This window comes from Rhinoderma darwinii, chromosome 7 (assembly GCF_050947455.1).
Source record: "Rhinoderma darwinii isolate aRhiDar2 chromosome 7, aRhiDar2.hap1, whole genome shotgun sequence".
NCBI lineage: Eukaryota > Metazoa > Chordata > Amphibia > Anura > Rhinodermatidae > Rhinoderma > Rhinoderma darwinii.
The window spans coordinates 26,036,779-26,061,353 of record NC_134693.1 but is presented as its reverse complement, the minus strand read 5'-3'; the positions used below and the strand labels follow the sequence as shown (position 1 = coordinate 26,061,353).

The 24,575-nt window shown below is 42.3% G+C and overlaps 1 protein-coding gene across 1 annotated transcript in view; it reads left to right on the top strand.

The window, feature by feature from the left end:
• TUT4 (terminal uridylyl transferase 4) overlaps positions 1 to 24,575 on the top strand; it is a 61,080-nt gene that overhangs the window by 17,907 nt on the left and 18,598 nt on the right. The window contains exons 6-20 of the mRNA XM_075833000.1: positions 2,000 to 2,088; positions 8,875 to 8,926; positions 9,135 to 9,204; positions 9,706 to 9,832; positions 10,102 to 10,221; positions 10,319 to 10,519; positions 11,562 to 11,736; positions 13,895 to 14,511; positions 16,848 to 16,998; positions 18,957 to 19,043; positions 19,695 to 19,798; positions 22,857 to 22,914; positions 23,010 to 23,113; positions 23,207 to 23,296; positions 24,278 to 24,391. Coding sequence (XP_075689115.1) covers positions 2,000 to 2,088; positions 8,875 to 8,926; positions 9,135 to 9,204; positions 9,706 to 9,832; positions 10,102 to 10,221; positions 10,319 to 10,519; positions 11,562 to 11,736; positions 13,895 to 14,511; positions 16,848 to 16,998; positions 18,957 to 19,043; positions 19,695 to 19,798; positions 22,857 to 22,914; positions 23,010 to 23,113; positions 23,207 to 23,296; positions 24,278 to 24,391 — 2,159 coding nt within the window. The remainder of the gene's footprint in view (positions 1 to 1,999; positions 2,089 to 8,874; positions 8,927 to 9,134; positions 9,205 to 9,705; positions 9,833 to 10,101; positions 10,222 to 10,318; positions 10,520 to 11,561; positions 11,737 to 13,894; positions 14,512 to 16,847; positions 16,999 to 18,956; positions 19,044 to 19,694; positions 19,799 to 22,856; positions 22,915 to 23,009; positions 23,114 to 23,206; positions 23,297 to 24,277; positions 24,392 to 24,575) is intronic.

Here is a 24,575-nt window from a genome sequence, read left to right as displayed (position 1 = left end):
CTATATCCTGCGTAAAAAATAAAGATTTCATTATCTGATTTGGAAAATGGAGGCGGATCGCTTGTGCCCCCTATGACTTTACATCCTCGGCTTTTATTGGGGAAATTTAGTAGGGTTGTCTCAAGATAAAATTTGATGGTATATTTCTAGGACCTATTGGCGGGATCCAACTGCTGTAACCCCTGCTGATTACTAGAAGGCAGCGGCGCTAGGAAATCGCCATACCGCTGTGTCTCTGGTTGACTTTGCGCGGCTTTTTCCAGAGGCTGCATTGACAACTATGTAGCCTCTGGAGAGAGCCAACCGGAGGCATTGTGGCACACTATTCTAGCGCCACTGCCACTTCATTTTACCAATCAATGGGGGTCACAGCAGTTGTACCCTCGCCAATTGTACATTGGAGGCATATTCCAGCGAGACCATTTCTTTACTAGGGTTTAGGTGTCTTCCATTGATCGTAAATGCACCATGTTCTATGTACGTGGAGCAATTCTCTTATTTTCAGATAATAAAGCATGAGAGTGACGGGGAAATCCTATTCCTGCTGTATTTCCCTGTGAGACCATCAGAGGAATGTCTGCTGCCATTTATCGCAGCCTGTATTCCTTTGGTGCAGTGTGGGTTCACCATACATTCACCGAAGGAAAAAGATTTTTGGTTATGAGGAGTCGGCAGTGATGTGTATTTTAACGCTGACCTTCCCGTAGTCCACTTCATTCAGGGCTGCTGCAAACACTTGTTTTCTCGCCATTTAGATGGGTTGGTTTTAGGTTGAACATTTTAACATTCGTGAATTCTATACATTTCATTGTATTGAAACCCAAGGAGTCCCGGATCAGAAGAACTGAGGACTTCACGTGCCTGCGGGTGTACAATTTGCTTCCAGCACAATAGATGTGTTATACAACTTAATAGCGTCTGTTCATAATACCAGCAGAGTAAGTGCAGTTCGCCTTGTGTAGATGAATGACGCAGGTTAAGTCGGCCATCTTGGTGGTGAAAAAGGTTTCATCAGGTTGTCTTTTTATTTGTTTCTCTACTAGATTATACATTGTGCCAGGTTTCTGCGAAACGTATTCAGGGGATGCTAGTTTACTACCTCATAAAGGGCCGTTACCAGATTCAACCACTAATGGATCCCATTAGGCCCTGTTCACACGGAGTATTTTGCAGGTAGAAAAATTTACCGCTTTTTTGCGGCGGCCATTGAGCACCGCGGGCAAAAACCGCCGCAAAAAACCTGTCCTCTGCCTCCCATTATGGTCAGAGATGGAAACGCCCGAAGAAAGGGCATGTCGCTTCTTTTTCCCACGAGTGTTTTTTACCGCTCACGGGAGAAAAAACGCCTCCGTCTCCCATTGAAATCAATAGGAGGCGATTTTGGACTTTTTTTTTTGCGTGGTTTCTGTGTCAAAAACAGCACCAAAATACTCTGTGTGAACTAACCCTTAATGTGGCATAAAGGGGTACACCCAACTTTCCATAGTTCTTCAATAGCTGCAGAGTTGCACCATCCCCCGATCTTTCCATCCTACTGCTTTGCCTATTTGTCAACAATTAATATATGAACCGGGAAATCGGGATAAACGGCAATATAACTCTCACCGTTAAATACTAAGATGGATATGTTCTTGCGTTACCTTAGATACTAGGAACGTTTTCAGTGGAGCACTCGGACTGTCTTTTCCAATGATATTTATTTTTATGGCGTACCAACTGTATATACCATAAAGGCCGATCAGTGAGGGACTGACCAAGGACGTGGGTTTCAGATCCAAGTTGGTTTACTTGGATAGAGAGTGACTCGCCACTTCTCAATGGGGAGCAGGATTTTTGGGATCCCAGTGGTCAGACCCCCAACGATCACACCTGGTATGGCATATATTAGTACTGCATGACAAAAAATGTCTGGTTGGCCCGTGTTTTACATTTCTCACATGGCCGGTTATCAATTGTCTGGTAAAACTACTTGCTACATCCTCTCTTTCTCTTGTTTTAGAGTGTTCCCTGAGGATGTACGGATCGTCCCTGACCAGATTTGCTTTTAAAACAAGTGACGTTAATATAGATGTAAAGTTTCCATCTAAGGTATAGTTCATGTTTTTTTTCTTCCTCTGTACTATGTGTGATCAATCCCATGAAGCCTCAGAACAACATCAGATGCGCAGCCAAGATCAGCTAAGATCAGCTAAGATCAGCTAAGATCAGCTAAGATCAGCTAAGATCAGCTAAGATCAGCTAAGATCAGCTAAGATCAGCTAAGACACCCCCCATCCCATTCCAGAATAAATTTTTCTGTGACCGATTTACTTTAGCATTCTAGTCTATGGAAGCTGCCCCTCTTTAAGCCGACCACCCCCTAATCCGACCAAAGACCATTTTTTAGAGCCAATTTTTCAGTGGGAACTTCTTTGACAAGGGTATGAGGAAATCCGCACTAGTTCATACAGTAATTTAAAAAAAGTTGAAAATTCTGTTTTATATTTTTTCGATGTCAATTGACAGAAAACAAATGCAATATAGAGTTGCTTGAGAAAGGGGGCAGTCCCCCGAAACGTCGCACAGGTGTTGTCAGATGCCAATCCTCCAGGTGTATTCTCTGCTATCGGCGAAAGCCCTGGATCTGACTGAGAAGACTATGAAGGAACTCTAACCAGGACATATCCAGGACTCTAACCTTCAGACGGGTGATCTATCTTAAACTCGTTTTATTGAAGAGTTACTGTACAAATGCGTTCAGCATACAATCAGAGATAGAATACAGTTTGTCGTCATAAACGAATACATAAATGTTACGCGTAAAAACATGACAAGGTCACATATAAATAACCAAACTCGTACAGCATCTTGGACAGCAAGCAATGATACCTCCCATATCCTAGAAAACTTACTCACACACCCTCGACGTTTATAGAGTACTCGTTCATAGGGAATTATTGGATTAATCAGTGATTTCCACTTAGAAATTTTTGGAAACCTCTGACCCGTCCACTGAAATGCGATGGTTTTTCGTGCCATGAATAATACCTCTTGAAGAAGGATTCTCGTATAAAATGGCCATTGATCCTCGGGTAACACACCAAACAGACATACCTGAGGAGTATGGGGGACAGGGAGCCGCACCACCCCCATAATTACTTCCACCACCTCCTCCCAAAAAGAGGAGATAATCGGACATGCCCACATCATGTGCCAAAAATCAGATCGAGGAAAACGACACCTGTGACATTCAGTATTCGGGTATCTACCTATTTTATACAATCTCACCAGTGTAAGATCGCTTTGATGGATTATTGACAATTGAATCATTTTATTGTTGCCAGCTGGTTATACAGGAGTGGGGAAGAAAGTATCTCCTCCCAATCTTCTCCTGACAGGTCTGTTATCAACGTCTCCCGTTTTTCCCTCACCAGTAATGGTGTATTGGCCACCTTATTGGATAAGAGAGGTATAAATGGCTGATATCAATCCCCTCGGACCTTGGGATTTGAAAACTCCTATCAACGGAAATTGCGAGAAGCTAAGCTCCAACAGCGGATATTGGCTTTTGAGAGCATGACGTAGTTGCAAATATCTGTAGAAACCCTCCCTAGGAAGATGAAAATCACACTGCATCTGTGTAAAGGACTTAAAAATGTTACTAGTATACGCATCCCCTATATTTCGTACCCCATATCGGATCCAAAAACTAGGAGCTAAGCCATCCGACAGGTGTGTAAGGAGTGGGTTGAACCATAAAGGCATGTCCGACTGTACCGCCGAGTAATCATATATATGTTTCGCAGCCGACCAGACTTGTGATGCCACCTTGTGTGGGTAGCATGTATTTAATTGTCCCTGCGGGACTTTCCAGAACTGGCCACAAATGGGAGAGATGCAAATAAGTAGCTAAATGTTGTTCCCTATTTGGTAAGGGGGCATGATCAATCCACAACTTCAAATACCTCAGTTGACCCGCCATATAGTATAGGTATAGATCCGGCAGTGCCGCTTCCCCCAGGTGTTTATCTACCTTGCAGCGCCCTAAACTGAGCTTAGACTGATTAGAACCCCAAATGAATGCCGGGAATAAATCATTAAGTATTTTAAAAACTTATATATTGATATAGCAGCATGTTCAAGAATATAGAGGCATTTCAGAAGGATTACCAATTTAATGAGATTAATGCGTCCCACCACCGCCAGTGTAAGCGTACTCCACACCCTAAATTTAATCCTCGTACGTTCCAACAAAGGCAAGACATTGGAGGCATGATCCTCTCTATGGTCCCTATTAATAATAATACCCAGATACTTAAATGAGGGTACCACCCGCAAACCCAATTCCGTTTCCGACCATCCCACTCCCTTCAATGGCATAAAAAAAGACTTGCTCCAAATAATATGTAACCCAGAAAAACGCCCAAAGTTATCCAAGACTGCAATGGCTGTTGCTAAAGAGTCTCTGTCACCACATTATAAGTGGCCTATCTTGTACATGATGTGATCGGCGCTGTAATGTAGATCACAGTAGTGTTTTTTTATTTAGAAAAACGATCATTTTTGACTGAGTTGTGAACTATTTTAGCTTTATGCTCATGAGTTTCTTTAATGGACAACTGGGCATATTTTACTTTTTGACCAAGTGGGCGTTGTGGAGTGAAGTGTATGACGCTGACCAATCAGTGACCAATCAGCGTCCTACACTTCTCCCCATTCATTTACAGAGCACATAGCGATATAGCTATATCGCTATGTGCAGCCACATAAACGCACTATAACGTTACTGCAGTGTCCTGACAATGAATATACATTACTTCCAGCCAGGACATGATGTGTATTCAGAATCCTGACTACTTCTTTGTGATTTACAGCACAGCAGGCGTAGTCTCGCGAGATTACGCTGTAAACTGTCATTTACAGCGAGATTTCGCTGTGCTGTAATCTCACACAGATGCTACAGAAGTGTCAGGATTGTGAATACACATCACATCCTGGCTGGAGGTAATGTATATTCATTGTCAGGACACTGCAGTAATGTTAGTGTGTTTATGTGGCTGCACATAGTGATGTAGCTATATCACTATGTGCTGTGTAAATGGATGGGGAGAAGTGCATGACGCTGTTTGGTCACTGATTGGTCATCGTCATACACTCCTCTGCACAACGCCCATTTGGTCATATAGTAAAACACGCCCAGTTGTCCATTAAAGAAAGTCATTAGCATAAAGCTAATATAGGTCATAAATCCGTCAAAAATTATTGTTTTTCTAAATAAATAAAAAAAAACTGCTGTAATCTACATTGCAGCGCCGATCACATCATGTACAATATAGGCCACTTATAATGTGGGGACAGAGCCTCTTTATAGAGTCCATCGGGTGAGTCATATAAAGGATCATGTCATCTGCATATAAACTAATCCTGTGTTCCCAGCACTATCCCCCTGTAAGTTGGATGATTCCCTATATTAATCGCCAGGTGTTCGATAGCAATAGCGAACAGTAACGGGGAAAGGGGACAACCCTGTCTTGTACCCCCTGTGTAGAGGGAAGAATGGGGACATAATACCATTAACTAGTAACCTGCGCCCTCGGATCTTTATACAGAATGGTTATCCATTTAATGAAGGTCGGACCAAATCCGAACCTCCGCCACGATTCCATTAGGTAGGGCCACTCGATTGAATCGAAAGCCTTGGCAGCGTCAAGAGACGCCAGAGCCCAATCCGCTTTCATAGCCGTTCCAATCTGAGTGAGGACTTGAACTTTCCTAATATTATCTGAAGTAGCTCCTCCTGGGCATGAAGCCCGCCTGATCAGAATGTATAACTTGTAAAATGACTTTGAGTCTATTAGGTAGCACCTTCGTAATCAACTTGTAGTCCAGGTTTAGCAGCGATATTGGACGGTAAGAGCCACATTGAAAGGGGTCCTTATCCCGTTTCAATAAAACTATGATTGTGGCATCGTACATACTGTCTGGCAGTTTACCATCACTCAGAGCATGGGAGTACATCAAGCAGAGCGAGGGAATAAGATGGTCGGAGTAGCGAAGGTACACCTCCAGAGGAATCCCATCTGGGGCAGACGCCTTTCCCTTTTGACATATCTTTTAGGGCTTTTAGGACCTTAGCATTGGTAATATCCAATTCCAAGGCTGCTCTACCCGTATCGTCAAGCTGCGGGAATGTCGTGCCGTCCATGTAGGACATAAAGTCGAGCCATTCATATGAGGTCTGGGAGGAATACAAATCCCTATAAAATGTAACAAATCTGGCCGCTATTGGGAGTTTTGGTATATTAAGTGGGCCGGAAGTTTACTTGACTGGTTACCCAGCTCATAATAGGCTTGCGTAGCAAAAAACTGTTTCCGATCTGCTTTTTCTTGTAACAGAAATAGATACGTACGCCCCATCTGCAACCAGTTATCTTTATTTATGTCCGAGGGGTTTGTGATGTTTCTCCCCTCTAGAGCACTGCATTGCATATCTCCCTCATCACTGGAAGCTTCACGCTTCAAATAAGCAATGGTAAGTCGCAAACAACCCCTCAGGTATGCCTTCAGGGTATCCCAAAGAATATTAAATTCCTCAAACGACGTATTAGTCTCCTGAAATACCCCTAATTGATCTGGTATACAATCCTGAGGACCTATTAAAGTGAGCCAGAAGGGGTGTATTTTCCAATAACTGGGTCTCAAGGGGCCAGGAAGGAGAGAACTCAATACAGCAGGAGAGTGATACGATACCCCTCTATTTTTATAAGCCATCTCCATTACCATAGGCACCATGAGGGAGTTACCAATTATATAGTCTATTCGGGAAAGAGAGTTTCTACCAGTGACAGGAATGTACCTTAACGTTCGGGTATTTATACCTTTAAATGTCCGTCCATCCTAGTTCGTCAAATAACAAGCCCAGCATGGACATTGCCGACGAGGCGGGACCAGGTCCTGAATCGCCCCAGAATCGGTCAATATGAGGGTCCAATACCATTTTAAAATCCCCCATGCCTAGTGCTGTTGCATTAGGATATGCTGCTGCAAAAGTGGCCGCTGCATGTAATACCTGCACATTTGCCGGAGACGGAACATACATTCCCAATATAACAAAAGGTGTATTCTCAATGTAAGCATATATAAAAACGTATCTGCCGTCTTTGTCTGCACTGATTGACCTCTCGTGGGGCTCATGAGGTCTCTCCCGGCGACCTTCAACCTCTTGGATCTCCGGGACGGAATTTTGAAATTAAAGGATCAGTACAGGATATGTATGGCAGGGGGTCACTAAGTCATCAGACTGCTCTCGCTGCGCGCCAAGCCACACCCCCAGAAGGGTGATATATTTGATTCACATTTGGCAATTTTATTGCATTTGTGTTCTGTCAATTGACATCGAAAAAATATAAACCGCAATTTTCTACTTTTTGACATTACTGTGTGAACTAGTGCTTATTTCCTCATACGCTATATCTAAAAGGTTGAAAACACCCTCAAATTAGTTCACTATTAAGGTCAGAAACTTCATACCTGAACTTCTTTAACAAGACCACAAATTGGAGTGGCATGCTCTGTAAATCATCTGGAAGCGGGTGTGCGGGGAGAGCAGAAAGTGGCGCTTTTCCAGCACCACGGAGCATCATAGGAAAGGAGGGAGGAGCAGGGAGGCTGTCCGAGAAGGAGGGGGTGCAGGGCGCGACATGCTGCACTAAACAGTCCGCACAATTACTGAGCAAGGGAGCCTGCAGACTGCCACTTGGATGTCAAGGATTGCTGTGAGGGGGATTTGGAAAGCGTGGAGCCTGACTGGGGCTGAGAATGTGGGCCACTTAGTAAACCATTGGCTAGAGCCCGTCGACAGCAGGACGGGGGTTTGACCCACATCTATCGGACATTTATGGTATATGTGGATACGCCATAAATATCCAAAATGGGAATACCAACTTATTATAGTGACAGATCCGCTTTAAAGTGAAAATCCAACTTTTAACACCATGTTGTTTTTAGGTCCAACATAATGTCAGATTTACACTAGCTATGAGTTGGAGTAAATAGCTGCTATAATTTTTGGCCACTTTCTGGCATAAATTAAAGTACATTTTTCGGTCTGTGGGTGACCCTGCCCCTTACATTAAGCTTCACCCACTTTTTGGGGAGAAAAGTGGCAGGAGCGGCTTAAATGCCTCCAAAGGTTAAATTTTTCTGCACAAATAGCGACTTATAGGTCCTTCATTTCAAATCAGTAGGGATCTGACTCCCAGCATCCCCGCCGATCAGCTGACTGAAGGTGCCGCTTCAACGAATGCTGCGGCCTCTTTTTAGCTTACCAGGCACATCGCCATACACATCCATAGCGGCTGTTCCTGGGATTGCAGTTACGGTCTCATTCATGTGAATGGGGCTGAGCTGCAATCCCTAGCATGGCCGCTATGGGTGTTTACAGCACTGTGCCTGGTAAACATTAAGGAGGATGCGGCATTCATTGCTGCAGCCAGTTCAGTCAACTGATCGTGGGGGTACTGGGAGTTGGACCCCCACCAATCTGATATTGATGGCCTATTCTAAGGACAGGTCATCGGTATAAAATACCCGGAAAATTCCTTTAATACATTCTTATAGTAAATGATAAAATCCTGGCTACCTGCAGCAACCACTAGGGGGAGCTTAATGCATCGTGCTTTATTATTGAGTATAATGTAGTTTAGTCTGCGATAAACTCCTAAAGTGAAGCCTGATTGATATATATTAAGAAATGAATCGGCACAAAATTTTGGATCTATTTAGCTAAAACAAAATTCTCTTATATCCTCTCCATCTTTGTGACTACTTCCGTTTCTATTTTTTTTTTACCTCCTCTTCCCCATTCCATTTCTCACGTAATCCTATTTGTTTCAGATGAGCCAGCCTGATGTTTTAATCCAAGTTCTTGATATCCTAAAAAACTGTGGTAAGTTGTTTTTATTTCCCTTGTCCCATACTGTCAGAACTGATTTCTGACCTATGGAGTTTACTTTTAGGATAATTGGAATATGTAAAAATAATTCTTATGTACATTCGCAATTAGGGAAAGATACTTCACTGTTTGTATTCTGCTAGAAGTTTGTAATGATGCCCTCACCCATCCATGTAACGCTGTTCTTCTCTCTGAAATCCAGCTGACTATATAGATGTTGAATCCGACTTCCATGCAAAGGTTCCTGTTGTGTTCTGCAGAGACAAGAAAAGGTATGTTTCTGCCCTTGTCAAACTCGCTAATCGTGAAGATCACTTTGAGACAAATGTACAGTATAACTATATCGGATATTATGCGCTATACTCCACACTTTCAGTGAATGTCACTAGAACACCATTTTTGGTCTATCTATATATAATTAATTTTTTTCATAAAGCGCTTCATACCGTTGCATATCAATAAGTAATCAAATTCTAGCTGCCTGCAGTCACCACTAGAGGGCGCTTAAGAACTTACTGTTTACTATTTATACATTGAACTCAATAATAACACAGTATGCACTAGACTCCCTCTAGTGGCTGCTGACAGTCATAATATTTTTTTTTTTTAATCCTATGTTGAGGAAGAGGATTTGGAGTTCCGTTTTGGAAAAAAGTGAGAGTAGTCTATCCATAAATACATTATGTTTGGATTTAGCTTGCTAGTGCAACTATCTTTATTGTGATGGTGCTTTCTGCTTTTACAAAATATTTTCTTTTTTTTATGGCCCCTAGTGGATTACCATGCAAAGTGAGTGCCGGAAATGACACTGCGTGCCTCACCACCAAATTATTGGCAGCAGTAAGCAGACTGGAGCCTGCTCTCATCCCCTTGGTGTTGGCTTTCCGATATTGGGCAAGGGTGAGTAAAGCCATGGACATGAACATTTGTTTATACCAGTGCTTCTCTTCTGGGAGGTGGGCACCCCCACCAGTTGTGGGTGAGATGCAGCTGTGGGGGCAGTTTTGACAGAAGTGGTCATACACTGCACAGGTTTTTTTTAGGGTTGCATCAATATCTGGTGAAGCCCCAGTAGAAAACGTTTGAGAAGCACTGGTTTATTCTGGAGAAACTATTAGATCACACAATCCAATTGTATGGTAATCCATGATGATCCTTGTCTCTTTCAGCTCTGCCACATTGACTGCCAAGCAGAAGGTGGGATCCCGTCTTATTCTTTTGCCTTAATGGTGGTATTTTTCCTACAGAAAAGACAGCCACCGATCCTTCCGGCATACTTAGGATCCTGGGTAAGAATCCGATTCATGTGTTTTTCCCTCTTTCTCTTTATAGTACGCTATGTGCAGTCATAATATAACCATCTCTACCATGTCCCTTTAACAATAGGTAGACGGCTTTGAAGCAAAGAGGCTGGATGATTATCATCTAAAGGGTGTTTCTGAAGACAAGTATGTGGAATGGGAGTACAGACCGGTCAGCAATGACGGCAAGAATTTGGGAATGGACGGACGGGCAAGGGCAGAGAACCAGAGGAGAAATGCGGGATCAGAGGCTGAGAACAGGAGGAATAAGGAGAAGCATGGAAAGGCAAGTCATACAGTGAGCTAATGATTTGTAGCTTATTCATGTCCATACCTGATGGCTGCGTCACAATGTGTCATAAAACCTGCAAATTGCTGTAAGCACATGATGAGCATTATACTTTTTATTTGTTAATCATGTCATCACATTAATAATCGGCAGCAGGACTGATAGCCAGAGATATTGGACATTGGGTACATTTAGAGACATTTAATGACACTCTAACGCAAAGAATTTTGACAGACTATCTTTATCTATGGGCACCCTGTCGATGTTGGGGTTGATTTGTATTTTTTTTTTTCTGATCACTATAGCTTTCCGTGAGATAAGTTGGTGTGAGTGCCTTCTGTTTGTATTGACCTAAAGATGCACATTTAAAGGGGTTTTCTGGGGAAAAAAAGACATTGACGGCTTATCTTTAGGATGGACCATTAATGTGGGATCAGTTGGAATGCAACCCCAGAAACCCCCACTGATCAGAATAAAGGGGCTGCGGAGCTCTGGAGAGCGACATTGCCCCTTCATTGTTTATCTAAGCACAGCAACTCGTCCGTACATGTGGCCGTGCCTGGTACTGCAGTTCAGCTGTATTTAAGTGGAGTGCCGTGGCCCCTTCATTGTAGTCTATAGTAGAAATGTACACAATTTGGCCATTTTTAACGGAAGTAGTGTTGTGGGAAGAAATGAGAGTTTCTCCAGCACATAAACTATGTTCACACTTGTTAGTTCTTTTTCGGCAGGTCGCTGCTGGTTTTTTATAAAATCACACAGCGTGCTGTACAAATGAACCCATTAAAAACCTAATAAACACATTTTAAGTCTAGGGCGGAAATAACAGACCCAGATCATAATGGATCATAACAGATCTGTCATATCCGTCATGGATCCTGCGTAAACAGATGCAAACATGTACAGAAACACTTTGCTTGTATGAGATGTTTGTCGTATAATGAAGATCTGTAATATTTTGGACTTGGTAGGGACTAGATGATCACTGTCCGTTCAGAATTGCTCACTATAAATGGATTTTTTTATGTTTTCTTTCCAGTCCCGCTTGGTGTTTGAGCATTCTCGGCAGGTATCTCTTGGACAGCTATGGCTGGAGTTGCTTAAATTTTACACATTGGAGTTTGCAACGGAAGAATATGTGATCAGCGTCCGAGTGCAGAGCCTGCTAAACAGGGAAAATAAGAACTGGCCAAAAAGACGAATAGCCATAGAAGGTAAAGATTTATCGTCCTTTGTCTTGTCCTTTTCATCTGCGCAAATATTGCAGTAAAATCAGAAAGTTGCAAGATTGGTTGAGTTTTTATTTTATTTTTTCCCATCATGAAACAAGTTGCGGTTACCCCTGTGTTACCCCAGTCCAAAGTGGAAATTTAGATTTACGAAGTACAGCTGATAAGACATGTCAAAGCTTTAAGGATGAGCTGCATACCAAGAGCAGAAGGTACACAGCTTGTCCTTACAGAAATATGCATGGATATGTAAGCAAAAATAGCTTCTAGCTATTGCTGTCAGTGAATGGAAACATTCTTTTTTTTTTTTCATTCATAGCTGCAAATGTGTCCTGATCATGACCTATGTACACGCCTCATTAAAGTGGATCTGTCCTTCTCTTTTACGACATGTAGCAATCCTTGGAATATATTTGTATGTTATGATTCGAGTTACGGGGGAATACCCCCGACCGTTATTTGCACTGTTTGATGTACAGTTTACCTTTTTTTTGTAAACCCTCAATAAAAATTATTGAAACATAAAGTGGATCTGTCATCCGTTCTGCTGCTCTTTGTAAGGATGAAATAGTATAGGGACAGATCGGCTCTTCTATTAGCCAAACGGCACAAAAAAAAATTGGAGCGATAAGAGTCCAGCTAATAGGAGTTTATTAATTCGGTGCATTTGAGAGGATCACTACCCTCACCCTCCTCACAGAGATTGACGGGCTTCTGTGTATTCTGGGCAGCCGGCTGTCAATCACCCCCGGATTAGCGTTCGCCTCATGATTACACCAGACTCGTAAACTATGTTTCCAGTGTATCCTCTTTATCCAGAAAAAAAAAAGGAAAGACCAGATTGGCGTTCCTGGTGCTGTTCCTCATTAGGATGATGCAATCTTCTGATCCTTTTTTGTTTTCTTGTGAGTCACAATAAAACTCGAAAGATCGAAATGAAAAAAAAAATCCAAAGGTTTATTTCAGTGTTATTAAAACAGCAACTCGTTTCGAGGCCAGACCGGTCTATTTATCCGGCAAAAAAACGCTCTCGAATCGCGTTGCTGTTTTAGTAACGCTGAAATAAAACTATGGACATTTTCATTTCGATCTTTTGGGTTTTATTGTGACAAAACAAAAAAGAACCCGAAGATTCCATCATCCTAATTAAGGACAGCGCCAGGGCCGTCAATCCGTTTTTTTCCTTTTTTGGCATCCTGATACATCGATGCCCCCGAAAGGACCCCGGGATGTAGTCCCACCTTAGACCCCATGCACACGGCCATGCCCGTATTCACGGCCCGCGATTGCAGGCACGGCCGACTCTTGACGTCCACCTGCATTTTCGGGGCCGTGCTCCCATACAAAGTATGGGAGCACGGCCCGTAAAACACGAAAAAACGGACATGCTACATAATTCCCGGCACAGTTCTACAGCGCAGACCCCCATCCATAGTGATACGGAAAGGTGTCTGCGGCCAATAGAACTGAATGGACCCGTAATTACAGACCGTAATTGCGGTCCGTAATTACGGGCGATTTTACGTTCGTGTGCATGGGGCCATACTGATATACACATCCGGATGTTGTGATCCCAGCACAACGTCGTCAGGTTAGCATAACCTTATCACCTTTGCAACTATTTCTTGATATCCATCGGATTCTGCGCTATGTGCGCCGGGCGTTCTTTCTTTTTTGCTTTTTTCTCTCTAATAGTCAGTGAATCCTCTGATCTCTCCTCTTAGCCAGACGTCACAATATTTTTTTTTTGTGCTGTTTTGGCAAATAGCATAGCGGACATGTCTCCATACTAGGCTGCCCTTACATAGGGCTGCATAGTCTGATGGCAGATCTGCTTTAAAATATATCAGCATTTTCTCCTGTAAAGACCTGATTCTGCGCTGGGAATGATCACTTCAGGTTTTTAACCTCCGGATGTTAACCAGGATATTTCTAAGCACCATCAAGCAGAAATGTCGAAAATGGGAAAGAATTGAAACACAAAGTAAAGTAGAAAATTCAATTTCTGCCACTATGCCCTGAAAGTTAGCAATCTCATATTTTTTTTTTTCCTCCGCCACGGCCCATAAGTGTTTTCTTTACGAGTTTGTCATTGGTGCTGTTTGTTTTTGACTATCCAGAAATATGTTGTGTTTTTCTCTAGATCCTTTTGCTCTAAAGAGGAACGTGGCAAGGAGTCTCAACAGCCAGATGGTGTATGAGTATGTTCTAGAGCGGTTCCGTGCAGCCTACAGATATTTTGCTTGTCCACAAAGCAATGAGCGCAACAAATCCGTTAGAAAGAAGGTAAAGTCTAGCAGCCGGAATCCTGAGGATCATGTGGCTAACGGTAGCCTCCAGGACGATGAAGAGGATGAGAGTGAGATGGAAAGCCCTGACTCCGGCTTAGAGACAGTGGGGTGCAGTAGTGCAGATTGTGTTTCTAAAAAGGACATCACCGACAGCGTGGAAAGACTACGTAAGGGTGGGGAGGAGGCCGTTCATTCTACCTCTTCTCCAGATCAGTGTCATTTGGATTTGGAGACAGACCAGATGTCTGAAGAGAATGGACGAGACTCCACAGGAGTTACTGATGATGATGATGATGATGATACTACTGAAGGAAGGTGTGCGTCAGAAGCAGCGTGTCCTTCACAAAACAGACCTGACCAGTGCACTTCAGCTACCTCACTTCATCTCGAAACCTTGAAGAATGAAGGAAACCTGGCTGAGGAGGAATTGCATTATGTCTTTGATAAGCTTATATTAACATCTGGGAAGGTAAGAAATTGAATCTGAATTGAAAAATGACATCTGAAGGGAACAGTGGCCAGACTGATTAAAGCTGCCCATACACATGAAATAGCTCTCGAACCATTCCTTAGTCGTCCGACAGCTGTTTCTCCCGACTCCAACTCAAAGTGCATAATTGCCTTGACAAGCGTGCAATAAGCCGCTGCCGGGCCGCTCTCCATGAAAAATAGTGCAGCATGCAGCGTCATTTCTTCAGGTAAAATGACAGACCCCGTGATAGAAAGCTGACGGACCCCATTAAGAGGTGTCAGGCGCCACTGGTGTCCATCATGTGACTGAGCCAGCACTGCCATTATTTTTGTTTTTCTGTTCTATATATGAACCTGCTGCATTCTCTATATGTATTCTGATGATTCGTTCAATCTAGTTTGATAACATTTCAAGGTAATGAGAACCTGTTGAACCTCGTGAGACTGAGGTGCCTATAAAGTCATTTTAATGGATTGTCAGGCTGCATTTAAAATAAGAGACCGTGATGTCCTCCTAACACACACAGCTGAGATCAGCGGAGAGGCCGGGAGCGGCACACTGTCTCGTACTTACTGTTTTGCTCATGGAAGGTGACAGGGCCACATGGAAACTGTTCATGTACTCAATAACTACATTGTTTTTATATTGTTTACTATGCAATCGTATGTTCAATACTAATGTGTTACAGCTAATTTATTCATCCGGTTTCATTTTTTGTTGTTGCGACTTTGGTGGTAATTCGTTTGTACATGTTTTAAGAAGGATCTTCCTCCTGCGATAGCTGGGGAAAGTGGCCAGCAAGTCCCAGCACCCGTTATAATCAATAGACCATCCTTGTAATAAACGGCCAGGCTCTCTAATCTGGGTAATATACTGGAGCCCTAAAGGGGTTTTCTCGTCTCGGACATTTATGGCATATCCACAGTAAATGGCATAAATGTCCGATAGATGAGGGTCCTACCCGCTATTTCTGTAGCTCCTGAGATTCGGAAACGGCGCAGCTTGCTGTTCTGCTCTGTTTCCATCATTTCTATTCACTTTTATGGGAGTTATGGAAACCGTGTAGCCAAACGCGCTCCACTGTTTCCGGAATACCCGGCCACTTTGTCAGACAGTGGCCAGAGCCCAGCGGGCGAAGGAAGGACTGGGGACAAGGGGCCCCGTTCTAGAGATAGATGCGGGTCCCAGATATTTATGACATAAATATCCGTGATGGGAATACCCCTTTAACTAAATAGGACATGTCGGTGACTGGGCCACATTAGTCTTTCATACCAAAATTAAAAATCTTGCTAATTAGTTTCCTGAAGCCAGTATAACCTTATCAATATTAAGCAGCCGTCTGGCTTGTTAAGACTTCGTTCACATCTGTGTTGGAACCTCCGTCACAGATCTGGTTAAAAATGGCAGACAAAAGAGCGCAGCATGCTGCGCTATTTTGGCTGGTAAAACTACGGCCACCATGGCGGAAACCCGACAGAACCCATTGAAGTCAACCGGTTCTGTCGGGGCCGATGGTGTCTGTCATGCCGTGGTTCCGGCGCTTCTGGTATCTTCGTTGTATTGCTGCTCTGACGGAGCAGAGCAACGTAACAACCGAACGCAGATGTGAACAAGGCTGGAGCTAGACCTATACTATGGGGATATATTAGAAAGGTGCTCGGTTTTTTGGTTGATGACTAGATGGGTGTCTCTGGTTTGGCTGATATATCTTGTCACGTTTGAAGGCTCTTTAATGGGTCAGACATTGACTTACAGGGTAGTCACCTATAGGTGGCACTAGAGACAGTTTTCTTCCTCTGCCAGTTTGCATACTGTATAGCCAGTGCTCGCATTCTCTATTGTTTTTTTATTAATGTGAATAGTGGGGGATAAGACGTGATTACTACCACAGGTGGGGTGTCTGAGCTCACGTAACCCCCCTCCATCAATGTCATGGAGACTAAAATTATAATGACCAATCAGATGCTTGCTTTCAATATCTATACTGTACTATGGTAGAAAACGTCAGTTAGCAGCCAAATCTGGCGACTCTAGGCAACACCTCATTTTATGGGGGGTAACGACGGCCGAAACACTGCAGAATTAGGAAAAATGATGGACGCTTCGTGCAGGTGGGAGGAGTCGTACACTTTGTGCTTCATGACGCCTCCTAGTGGCAGGGGCCTATACTTCATGGTGTCCCCCAATGACACGAGCAAGAAACTGCATTGAAGGCAGTAGTTCTATTGTGTCCTGGATCAGGGGATAGTAAATATCGAATTCATCTGTACAGTGTATCGTTTCAGGTCATTGATCTATTGTATGAACTAACATGTTGATTTTAATAACAGCCGCCCACAATCGTCTGCAGCATCTGCAAGCGTGATGGGCACGCCAAAGATGACTGTCCTGAAGATTTCAAGAAGATCGACCTAAAGCCTTTGCCCGCCATGAACGCCAGGTTTCGGGATATACTGGACCGAGTGTGCAAGAAGTGTTATGGTGGGTTTCTAATACTTATCCATATGTCAATTCCATAATGTGTGTAGATTTATTGCAGGTACACTGGGGTGTAAACAAATGCAAAGTAAGATCCTCTAAATGTGTCAGTCATGTACTTTATTCAGTGCTATCGCTTGTTTTGGGTAGATTTGATAAGAGTCCTGTCCCCCCCTCCCTATTCTAATTCCACAAAGCAAACACCACGTTGCACTTGTAAATAGGATCTAGGTAAAGGAGAAGTCCCTACTTCTGCTTTCCTATTATAAAGTTTCAACCCCTATGTTCCAGCAGTTCAGTGTTGTCATAGGGACATTATGTGGATCCTACTATATGAATTACGATGCGGATAACTAATGTCCCTACGACATCCCTGAACTGAGGGCTGGGAGCTATTACTTTCTTGTCTCATTGCTGGTCTGGCACTAATCTGTAGCAGCTTGTATTTTGGGGCTGGGCTGGTCGTTGGTTAAAATGCTTGGCACTACTAAAACCTTGGCCCTCTTGGCTTGGATAGGCAAATACATGGGGTTTTTAGAAAATAAATCTACACTTTTCACAACTTCTATTCTTGCACGACCTGCTCTTCACCGGCAGCCAGGACTAAAACCGCCAGTGAAGGTCTCCGTGTCTTATGACATGTCCCATTGACATTGAGTTATAGTGAAATTTTAGTAGTCCGCCGTATATATGACCGGTGTGATGCTGAACTGTTTGATTCTCAAAACCGATGTTCACAACTAGGAAGCAACGTGCTTCTAAAAGGAGCAGGTAACCCAGGAAAAGAGGGTTGTAATATTTTTATTTTTTTTAAAAACACAAATTGTTAAGTGATTTAATTCCCCCTACGATTTCTAAATCTGTGATGTCAGTGAATAGTAACGTTTTTGTTTACGTTCAGAAGCCGAAAACCCATCCTTCCCTAGTTCTGCTCATACAACTGCGTAAATAACGTCTAGCGGTCTGGAGTCCAGCACCCGTGAGATTTGTGGTGCAGCAGCAAAGGATTACTTAGAAGGATACTAGATCAGGATGGATTTTTTTAGCCTCTGAATATAATCAAGAATGTATAGTTTCACTGACAGCATGCAGTGATCTTTAGAATGCTGAGGAAATAAAACACAAAATGTTGCGTGGCTTCCCTTACACCCTGATTCAAAGGAGTTGCATAATATGTAAATAAAGGAGTGACCCTCTGTGCAAAATTTGAAAATACAGCTATTGCCCAAAGTAAAGGCACCCACCCAGCCCCCTATAAGAAATAATTCACAGAGTGCAGACTTTACCGTGAGTAACCACGGCGGGTACCATGTAGGTGACACTTTTGGCCTGGAGTGGTTACCATTCTGGGCAGTAGCTGTATTTTAAGCTTTTGCCCGGTGTGTCACTTTAAATATTTCCAGACGCTCAACATTTTGCTGGATGAATAAAGTGAAAGAATTTCTATTTCCGACTACCATAGACTCCCATAGGCAATGCAGAGAAGCTAGAGCCACTGAGCACAAGTTACAACCTTTGTGCACATTAACAGAACTATTGCCTTGGGTACATTCTCATTCTACATGTGTTACTCACTAGTTGTGTAAATCTTTGCATATTACTCAGGTAACAAAAGTGAAATCCGAGGGTTGTTTTTTTTTTGTTTGTTTTTTTAGTTTGTCTGTCACTATATTAGTATAATTATTACTGGAAAAAAGAGAGAAATAGATTCAGCGGTGTTTGGTGATTAAAAGGGATTCGGTGTTCCCACTTTTATTAGTATGACAATGTAATTGAAATGAAGAGACGCAGTATCAAGGTGGTTTCTGAAGGGCAATGCCCGAGCCTACGCGTTTCGAACACTAGCCGTGTTTTTATTCATGGCAAAAATACACCATCATTATTACTATTATACATTTTATTTTTACTATACAAGGTTGAAATGTTTTATATGGACTGATTTACCGTTTTGTTTATTGCAGATGAATTATCTCCAAGTGCTGCTGAGCAACACAACCGAGAGCAGATCCTCATTTACCTGGAGAGATTTATCCGGAAAGAGTTCAATGGTGCGTATAAAAATGAGGGCTATAAAATAGCTCGTCACATGTGCCCCTGCCCCCTATGGACCTTCTCAGCCATTTAACAGTCTAGATACGTCACACGACAGATTTCCCTGTAGCTCATGCATCCAGTAATTGGTACTTTCTGCATGGTTGAGCGCTGTAGTTTAGCATTATTAAGGAATCTGTAAGTGCCTGTCTTATTGACTGGTTCACTTTAACTTGTTTTCTCTAGCAATCAATGATATATTAAGTGTTATGTACAATTGGTGGAGATCTCGCCTCCAGGACCTCCACTAGTAAGGAGGAATGGGCAGCAGCGCTCTAACCCCCAGACTTCCGTACTGCGACACGTGTCCATACCGTGTCTTCTGATACTGCAGCTCCGTCTCATTCACTTGAATGGGTTGTAGTACCGGCTGCACATTCATTGATGTCGCTGTGTTAGGTACTGCAGTTAGTGCCGCTAACCCCTCGAATCCCGGTGTCGGACCCCCACTGATCACACATTAATGGTCTAAGTATAGGCTATCAATGTAGAATCCCAGAAAAGCCCTTTAAGGTAATTCATAGATTAGAAGATGTAAGTGCATATAAAAAGTAAAGGTGGAGATCCCCCCTAACAAAAAATATATGTTGACTAAATGTTCCAAATAGGTAATGCCAGACTGTGCTTGTTTGGATCCTCCAAGAATGGATTTGGATTTCGGGACAGCGACCTTGACATCTGTATGACTGTAGAAGGTCACGAGGATGCAGAGGTAAGAATTGTTTTATGATCAGTAAATGATTACAAGTATTTCTAAATAGTATAATGGCAATATCCAACCTAATAATTTGGAACCTCCATCTTTTGCCCGTAGCGATTTTGGAAGTTGAGAAAGATCATGCTCACAACCACAAAATAGGTCAGAGATTGATCAGTAAAAAGTTTAACTTCTGAGGTCCGGCGCTCTGGGTTGTGAAGAAGATGAGTACGTACTGCAGTCCTGCAGCCATACTATGCTCTGTGTTGTACGTTGTATTTAATATGGAAGCTAAGGCCGCTTTCAGACGGCCATAATGCAGACATATTTTAGTGTCGTCTATGTTCTGGTCGCAGTACCTCGACTTCCCGTGACTGAAGTAAACCGAGAACTGTCGGTTGTCCGGGCATTGTGGTCATAGTATGGATTCTAAAATGTGTCCACATCTCGACTAGGGATGCACGATGCATCGAAACTTTGATACTGTTTCGATACCGTGCACCCCCAAACGGTTCGATACCGTTATTTCATGTATTTCGATACTTAGCTGTACGGCCACACAGCTTAGCATTACAACACATGAATGTATGAGAGCGGGGCTGCTGCTGTGTAATACATGTGTAATACAGCCATTGCCCGCTCCTGAGTCCTGACAAGTGCGCGCTGTCAGGATGATGCGATGCGGCCAGCGCTGCACTAATGAGCAGTAGCACGGAAGACAGAACATTGCGGGTGCACTGCAAAACACCCCTATGTTCTGTGTTCAGTGCCTGCGCCGCCGCTCATTAGTTCAGCACCACTGGCTGCATCACCTCATGCTGACCGTGCACGTACTTAATGTCAGGAGCGGGGCAATGACTATTACACAGCCGCAGCCCCGCTGTATAACAGCGGAGATCAGAGAACCCTAATCTCCGCCGCTATTCCCCTGAATGCTGCGATCAAAGCTGACGGCAGCATTCAGGGGAAAATGAGAAAGGGGGATGCCCCTTGGATCGTGTCACAGGGAATCCCTGTGATGCGATTGAGGGACATACCATATATGGGCAGACAGCCCAGGGTCCATTGAAGGACCCCAGGGCTGTCTTACCATATTTCCTGTTGTTAGGGCATGTTAGGTATGTCCTAACAACTGCCTATGTACTATTTGTACACAGGCTAATGTACTGTAATATAGATCTATGCCAGTACATTCAAGTTTAAACATAAAGTAATATTACATTTAAAAAAATACACATACACCTTTTTTTTACAATAAACTTAAAAATAAGTCTCAATACATAAAATATACACATATTCAGTATTGGTGCAGCCGTAATAACCTGCACAACAATTTTTTGATCATTTATGATGTGTGCGCTGTAAAAAATAAAATCAAAACGGCTTTCTTTCACTTATTGTGAGGCACGAGGTGCGATGATGAATTTAACCTCCATGTTCCTCACATTAATAGTAATTAACCCCATCATGTACCTTACACATTAACCCATTATGACTGAGAAACACGATGGGAATAATTACTATTCGTGTGAGGCACATTCAAAATTCATCATCACACCTCGAGCCTCACATCAGAAAATGGAAGAACTTGTTTTTTATTACTGTTGGTAAAGTATCGTTTTGGTATCAAAATCGCAAATACTACACAAAGTATCGGTATCTAAGTCCAAATTCTGGTATCGTGACGTCCCTAATCTCGACATCTAAAAATTTACTCGAATTTGCATTAGATGCAATGCAATTAAATTTTTTAGGTTTTTCCATCGTCACATTCAAAGATCTATAACTTTTAGATTTTTCCGTCGACATAGCTGTATGAGGACTTTTTTTTTTTGCGGGACAAGTTGTATTTTATAATCGCACCATTTTGGGGTACAAATAATTTATTTATTAACTTTTTTTAGTGGGGTATTGGAAAAAAAAACCTGAAATGTCACCATTTTTTTGCGTCTTAATTTTACGCCGTTTACAGTGTGGTATAAATAACATAATAACTTTATTCAGCGGGTCGTCATGATTGCGACGATACCAACATTTATAGGGTTTTTTTTTTTGTTTTTTTCCTACTTTTACACAGTAAAAACACGTTTTTTTTCAAAATTATTTGTTTTTGTGTCGCCATACTTTAAGAGTCATAACTTTTTTTATTTTTTGACCGATGCAGCTGTATGAGGGCTTTTTTGTTGCGGGATGACTTGTAGTTTTTATTGAGTAGATGTGACTGTTTAATCACTTTTTATCAAATTTTTTTGTAGGTAGAATTAACAGAAAACAGCAATTCCGGCGTTGTTTTCTAGTTTATTTTTTACGGTGTTCACCGTGCGGGTTAGATAATGTAACCGTTTTAAAGTTGGGTTCGTTACGGACATGGTGATACCAAATATGCGTAACTTTTTACTTTTATTCATAATAAAGTATTTTGTAAGGGGAAAAATTATTATTATTTTTTTTATTTGGGACATTTATTTATTTATTTCAAACTTTATTTAACTTTTTTTTAGTCCCACTAGGGGACTTTACTGTAAGATCTTTTCATCACTTTTATAATACACTGCAATACTTCTGTATTGCAGTGTATTATTGCCTGTCAGTGTAAAACTGACAGGCACCTGTTAGGTCATGCCTCTGGCATGACCTAACAGGCAATCACTAAAGGCAGACCTGGGGGCCTTTGTTGGGCCCCCAGGCTGCCATAGAAACCATTGGCACGCGGGGATGCCAGTGTGGTGAGAGGGAGCCCCCTCCCTCTAAAATCACTCAGATGCGGTGCTCGCTATTGAGCGCTGCATCTGAGGGGTTAAATATGATCCGACTGCTAGTGGTCTCCGATCGTTGCCCGAGGCTGTTGGCAGCAGCCCGGGCTTCTGTAGATCCCCGCACGATGCTAGAAACTTTCTTCTGAAGTGCCAACATGAAAAAGCGGCGCTTCAGAAGGACTACCCCAAACAGCCAACGTAAAAACACTATACGCCGGTCATTAAGGGGTTAAGAAAGTAGGATCTAGTTGATGTTTACTTACTGCAGTGAAAAGAAAGGAAATTCATTTCTATTTTATCATTCTGATATTTTACAGAAACTAAATTGCAAAGAAATAATTGAAGGATTGGCAAAAGTTTTAAAAAGACATCCAGGTATGTATAGATCTGCGGAGATATATATATATATACTATTGTATTATACACAAGGTTTTTATTATTATGTATGAGCTCAACTTTGTTCTTTTTAGGCTTAAGGAATATTTTACCAATAACAACAGCCAAGGTCCCAATCGTGAAGTTTGAGCACAGGGAGAGTGGAGTAGAAGGCGACATCAGTTTGTACAACACATTGGTACATTTTACTATTGTTTTTATATTTGTTGTGTAACTAAATAATAAACTGGTGCTGTCAACTAAAGCCTTCATGTCTTTGTGTTGTTTCCAGGCGCAGCACAACACCCGGATGCTGGCCACATATGCAGCCATTGATCCAAGAGTAAAATACCTGGGATACGCAGTCAAGTTCTTTGCTAAGGTGATTCATGTTGGTAGTGCCAGGGTTCTGTTGTAATGCCATGTGTATTTGAAGCAGGACACCTCTCACTTGATGATCATTTAAATATTAGGAATTAATAAAGGGAAACTATGATCAGTGCAAGTCTCTTCTGATTACTGTCTTTGTAAGATGTCTTATGAAAGCTCAAAGTCAATGTCATAAGTACTTTTTAGGTCTAAAATGTTTCTGCTATATACATGCATATATGTAGAGTTGAATGCTAAAATTCTGATGGCCTGCAGCTGCCACTAGGGGGAGCTTACTGCATACTGTTCTGTTGTTCTGTTTAATGTATAAACCGTATCCAGTAAGCTCCTATGCTCCCCCTAGTGGTGGCTGAAGGCAGCCAGAATTTTTTCATTTACTTCTGTCTGCAGGGTATTTGGAGTTGTGTAACAGAAAAACTAAGCTGAGACTGCTATAAAGACTGTCACCAAAGTGCCCTCCCCTATGATATTTCCCACCCATAGAGAGGAATAACTTGTCAGTATTTCCCACCCCCTTGATTCCTTTTGTAGCCAAAGTATTTTATTAGTGATTTTCTTTTTTCACTTTTTTTTTTACACTCACACATTTATTTATTGTATTTATTTTAATTTTGGATATGGTTTCCTTTTTGGCATTATTCACATCTGTGTTGGAGGCTCCATTAGGTGCCTCTGTCACAGATCCGGCTGCGCTATTGTTTACGGTAAAACCAGGGAGACCTCATTAAAGTCAATGGGTTACATCGGCCACCGGTGGTGTCCGTCGTGCAACGGAACTGGCGTTTCCCGTATTTCCGATTTTCTTCTCTTCTGATGGAGCAGAACAAGAGAATGCTCAATGCTGGTATGAACCGGGCCTTAAGTTTGCTTGTATTATTGTATATAACGGATACTTTCTTTTTAAGTGATCATTTATTTTGCCCATATTTTTTAATAATCTGAAAATTTGTCTTGTTGTTTTTACTTTCCTCAGCGCTGTGATATAGGTGATGCATCAAGAGGGAGTTTGTCTTCATATGCATACATCCTTATGGTCCTGTATTACCTTCAGCAGAGAAATCCCCCCGTCATACCGGTGCTACAAGAGGTAGGAGTTGGCTGGGTTTAGGTACTTAAGCATACAAGGGAAACAAGGATGAATTTATTACAGTACTTAATCTGCTGGGACCTCGAGCGATCAGCTGTAATTTGTGGGGGATGCTGTTAGCAAGTGCTCAATTTCCCTGCAGCGCCACCACAGGGGAAATTAAGCATTAAATAGTTTTAATTCA